At 37.5% G+C, this 5,346-nt stretch overlaps 2 protein-coding genes across 3 annotated transcripts in view; one reads left to right on the top strand and one right to left on the bottom strand.

The window, feature by feature from the left end:
- LOC107719301 (calcineurin subunit B type 1-like) overlaps positions 1-2,417 on the top strand; it is a 27,998-nt gene extending 25,581 nt beyond the window's left edge. For both annotated transcript variants that reach the window (XM_016526805.1, XM_016526729.1), the window contains 3 exons: positions 892-951; positions 1,035-1,219; positions 1,846-2,417. In XM_016526805.1, coding sequence (XP_016382291.1) covers positions 892-951; positions 1,035-1,219; positions 1,846-1,893 — 293 coding nt within the window. In that variant the 3' untranslated portion in view covers positions 1,894-2,417. The remainder of the gene's footprint in view (positions 1-891; positions 952-1,034; positions 1,220-1,845) is intronic.
- Positions 2,418-3,491: 1,074 nt separating this feature from the next.
- The window catches only part of pno1 (partner of NOB1 homolog), a 9,288-nt gene continuing 7,433 nt past the window's right edge, over positions 3,492-5,346 (bottom strand). The window contains exons 4-7 of the mRNA XM_016526625.1: positions 4,441-4,501; positions 4,247-4,364; positions 3,808-3,878; positions 3,492-3,715 (exon numbers count right to left, since the gene is read on the bottom strand). Of these exons, the coding sequence (XP_016382111.1) occupies positions 3,648-3,715; positions 3,808-3,878; positions 4,247-4,364; positions 4,441-4,501 (318 nt within the window). The 3' untranslated portion in view covers positions 3,492-3,647. The remainder of the gene's footprint in view (positions 3,716-3,807; positions 3,879-4,246; positions 4,365-4,440; positions 4,502-5,346) is intronic.

Genomic DNA, 5,346 nt, shown 5'->3' with positions numbered 1-5,346 from the left:
TGGTGACAGCAGTGGCAATCCACCTGTCACTCAAGTGGCCACGCCCTTAATTATGCAGAACTTTAAGGCTTAATATAATTTAAACGGATGAGTTATAAAAATATTCACCCCCCTCACAGTTGTCATGAAGGGCAAAATTAGCTATATAGACCAAAAACACTTTTTGTACCAGGCTGTAAACATATTTTTTTCTGCTGTAAAGTTGGGCATTTTAATATGGGGGGTCTACGGGACTGACTCCCTTTTGGAGCCAGCCTCTAGCGGCCAGTCGATGAATTGCAGTTTTAGTCACTTCTGTGTTGGTTTCAAAAAGAAACCAGAAGGTTGCCGCTTGGGTGGAACCCAGTTAGCGATCGGATCATCACTGCCTGCTTTGCATCGGCCCATATACAAACAACAGTCGTTCAGGTTTATGCACCAACTGAGGAAGATCACGCTGAAAAGGATGAGCTCTACAATGTGCTACTGACTCGAGATAAAGTACCGAGACATGACCTCGAAATCGTTATTGAGGACATGAACGCTCAGTTCAGCCATGACCACCAGGGTTTGGAAGAAACCATTGACCTTTGGCATCCTCAAAACGACTGTCGGGCACAGTTAATGTCGTTATGCATATATAACAACCTCAAACCTTAGTACAGTGATTACACACTGTTGCCAATGGCTGGCTGGACACATTATGCGGTTGGAAAGCATTTCAGCTAGTTACCATAACATTTCTCATTTTAATTCAGGTTAACTTTTTTAACTAGAACTAAAGCTAAAATAAAAATTAATAAAAGCTTATATGGACATAAAAAAGACAAAAACAATAATGTTACTAAAACTTTCAAATGAAAATGTGTGCTTGAGTTATTGGGTTAATGATCAGTTGTTTTGTGTGTGTAGAGTTCATAGAGGGCGTCTCTCAGTTCAGTGTGAAGGGCGATAAGGAGCAGAAACTGCGCTGTGAGTACAACACACTTCACCTCTGATCTCACATCACACAGCATTCGACTCTTGGTCATCATTCACTGTTTTCCTGGATCCAGTCGCTTTTAGGATCTATGACATGGACAAGGACGGCTACATTTCCAACGGAGAGCTGTTCCAGGTGTTGAAGATGATGGTGGGCAACAATCTGAAGGACACTCAGCTGCAGCAGATAGTGGACAAGACCATCGTCAACGCAGACAAGGACGGTGATGGGAGAATATCCTTCGAGGAGTTCTGTGCTGTAAGTCTGGCTGCCAGTCAGATGTGTGTGTATATATATATATATACACATCTGAACAGTTTTTTTTTTTTTTTAATAACTTTATTAAATCACATTAAATTATAGAGCACTATAAAAGCATTTTTTTCCCCTCATGAAAGAATATTTTTATATTTCCACAAAAATATGAAGCGGCACAACATTAATAATCATCAGAAATGTTTATTATATTAGCATATTATTATCTGAAGGATCATGTGACACTAAAGACTGGAGTAATGATGCTGAAAATTCAGCTTTGATCACAGAAATAAATTATGTTTTACAACATGTTCACAGAAAACAGCTATTTTAAATTGTAATAATATTTTACAATATTAGTTTTACTGTATTTTTAGTCAAATAAATGCAGCCTTGGTGAGCATGAGACGTCTTTCAAAAACATAAAAAATCTATTATTATTTTGACTGGAAATTAAATTATAGGTGCACTCAGTATTTTTTCCCTCATTAAAATGGTTTAAAAGCATGCCAAGTCACACGAGACGGCGACTCCAGTCATATGAATAGCCTAATAAAAGCTGTTATATTCTATGTCGAGATTTTCACAGGTTAATGTATTCATGGTTTTCTTGTTTCCGTCCGCAGGTCGTCGGAGGTCTGGATATACACAAGAAGATGGTGGTGGATGTGTGAGCGAGTCCATCTCCAGCATCTCCTTTCCTCTCTGACGACCTGCTCAAGATATCCAGCAAATGCTCTCTGTGTGTTTCAATGGAAGTATTTAAGCCACTTTTGTCAAATAGAAGCCTGCGTGTAAGTGTTACTGAACTCCAGTCTGCTCGATAACCTGGTGTAGCACTTTATGGGCTTATGGATACTGAAAGAGCATCTCGGTTCAAGAGGAAAGAGCATTGGCTTGTCCATATTTATTTCGGTTTTTAATGCTTCTTTTTTAATATTTATTTTGTTCTGTCTTTTTTTTCCAAATATTAAGTATGATATAATAAGTATACGTAGGGTATGGTGTGCCAAGCAGAACAATGTTGTTGGCAGTGTTGGCTTTCTTCTGTTACACTTTGTGATATACATTATTTCTAGCATTTAATCATGTTCAATAACTGTTTTTGTATCAATCATGATATAATGTTTATACTGTTGGAATGTGCATCTTCAGGTGTTGAGACAGTCCAGTAGTTACCAAGATAAAAATGATTTGGTTTACTTCTCGAACACAAATATATCTCCGTCTGAATGACAAACACAGATGAAACCGCACACGGCGATCACAAAATCTATTCGGACACTAAAGTCACACTTACAATCAATGTCTGAATGTCTCATCTGTGAGAAGATGCTGCAGGATCTCAGAACGTCACTCTTTTATATACCTAATGTTGCTCAGTGACTTTTAAACAAACATTTAACAACTCGAGTCTTCACTTTTGAAACCTGTATTTGTTCAGTGGTTTTGCTTGTGCCATCTATCTTTCAGTGGAAAGACCCTTGCTTTGATAGTTCATCGAGCGTGGCTGAAGTGTCCGAAGCGCTTTGTGAGCGCCGTGTGTCTGATCATCTCGAATACATGGATTATTTTCACATCCATCTTTTGTAATGGCAGCAGGAGGTCCGTGTGCTTTGATAAATGTATAAATAAATACACATGAGCGTTAAAGCATCTAAACGCTTGTAAAGATGGGTATAATCAAGTATAATCGTTTCAACAAGACTAGCTTCAAATCAAAAACTCTGAATGTTTACATGCATGACAGGAGCAGCGTCACCGATTCATCTCTGATCTCAGCATAAGACGGCAGTAATATTGACACATATGAGGCTTCTGCTGTGCTCGCTTTAACTAGTTCCTTCCTGCATGTGTAGTTTCATCTATTCCATTGGTTTACACTTGAGCTGTGAGATTTATAGCCGATATCAAAAGAAGCATGAAATGCATTACGCAAGTTGCCAAATTAGAATCAGACGGATGTATATTCTTTTCAGATTCACGCCAACATTCAGTCAAAGCAGATTCAGCTCACATCATTTGCCCTTGTGTTTTGTAAATACAGATCTAACAAGTTATTCATGCTTTAAGAAAATGATTTTTTTCCTGCAGCTTTTGGTGAATAAAATAGTGTCTCGCATATGAAGGCACATGAAGCTCGTCAGTTATGGGATGTCTATTCTGCATGCTGCATCAAATCAACTATTATGGGATATATGGACTACTTGATTCTGTAAGAAACAATAAACATGTAAAACTTGACATGATTTATTGGCTCCACACATGCGTCTGATTTCCATTAATGAAGTGTTTATTATCTGAAGCTCCACTGCTTGAGAAATCGGCCGTCCACTGGCGCTCACATCAGTCACCATATTCATACACATATACAAGCCAATATGGCACTGATAATGTAAATCATTTCTGCATCAGTCCATTAGCTGTGTTAAAACCTCTCGGCTGCGCGGCTCGCCACCGCCCGAATGTTGCCATACACCTTTGATGGAGGACTTCCTATAAAAGTTACATAAAGCAGAAATATTTCCTCTTATTATGATTCTTTTTTTCATTCAGATGCAAACATTAGGCATTATATTTTCACTAACCGAGAATTAGGTTGCAGATTGCTGTTCGTGCCATTTTGATATTCTGGAAAGATCCCAAAATATGAACCTTCCTGTATAGAAAGAAAGAAAGAAAGAAGAAGAAAAAAAAAAAAGAATCAGCTCTGCATTGTCGTAAAGTACACACACAGAGTGGTCACTATATATATATATATAACATTAACTTAGCTTAAAATAAAAAACATTAAATATAATGACACTTTCTCAAAATGTATGGCCAAATAAAAAGTGCATTAAAATATTGCAATATATTACATACCATTAAATAAAGTAAAATAAACAAATACATTGTGAATATTCACCATATCCCCAGTCTAAATTAAATAAGACATTTTACATTTCTAGTGGGAATTCATGAAATTCATCAAAAAAAGATTGAAAAGTTTTCTCCACACACGCGGTTATGTATTTTGAGACTCACGTGTCTGCGAGCACAATCCTGGTTTTTGTCACGTTCTCAATGGTGAACTTGGTTTTCCCTCCTTTCCCTGCTATCCTGCCGATGGCTCTGGATAAGTGATCTCCCTTCAGAGGTTTAACTGCAAACACACGCACAGAGAACTCAGCGGCTGGACAAAACTCACTCTTGTGAAGTGGCTCAGGTTAAAGACTCACCGTCTGTGACATCAAACGTTTCCAGAAACAGTTCATCTAATCTGATCAGAGCCAGAGCATCCTGTGGAGTGACATATGATACACACGTAATGATATTACTGCACAATCCCTGAATAATGCTACCATTTAATAATAATAATAATAATAATAATAATAGTACAATACTGAAAGAAAGGGCTGGGTGATATACCCAAAAAAAAGAATTACAAATATTTTTCAGCTTTTTGATGACTGTCAATATATCTTACCATTTATGCACATTAATTTATAAAAGTTTGGGATTTGTTTTTTTTGGGGGGGGGAATACTTTTATTCATCAGAGACACATTAAAATGATTAAAAGTGGCATTACAGACATTTATAATGTTACAAAAGATTTCTATTTAAAATAAACGCTGTTCATCTGTGAATCCTGAAAAATAAAACGTATCACGGTTTCCACTAAAATATTGGGCAGCACATCTGTTTTCAACATTGATAATAATCAGAAATGTTTCTTGAGCAGCAAATCAGCATATTAGAATGATTTCTGAAGATCATGTGACACTGAAGACTGGAGTAATGATGCTGAAAATACAGCTGCGCATCACAGAAATAAATCACAGTTTAATATATATTCACATTAGTGCTGTCAAAATTAGCGCGTTAATGCAGGCGATACATTTTTTCAGTTTAACGCATTAAAAATATTTAACGCAGGGGCGGAGCTAGTGTTGGCCACCTCACACACAACTGCTGCTTCCGTCTCTTTTTCTTGACAAGAATGGAGTTTATTTAGACGCAGAACGTCTTTATGATCACATCAAACGGGAGACTTTCAGACGCGCGCGCCAGCTTCACCTCAGCACCAGCGAGGAAAAGATCCAGGTGATGAGAGCTTCAGCAGAAACACAGTGAACTGTGATC

Source organism: Sinocyclocheilus rhinocerous, unplaced genomic scaffold (assembly GCF_001515625.1).
Source record: "Sinocyclocheilus rhinocerous isolate Xijiao unplaced genomic scaffold, SAMN03320098_v1.1 scaffold1813, whole genome shotgun sequence".
In the NCBI taxonomy this organism is placed as follows: domain Eukaryota; kingdom Metazoa; phylum Chordata; class Actinopteri; order Cypriniformes; family Cyprinidae; genus Sinocyclocheilus; species Sinocyclocheilus rhinocerous.
This window is presented reverse-complemented; position numbering and strand designations above follow the sequence as displayed.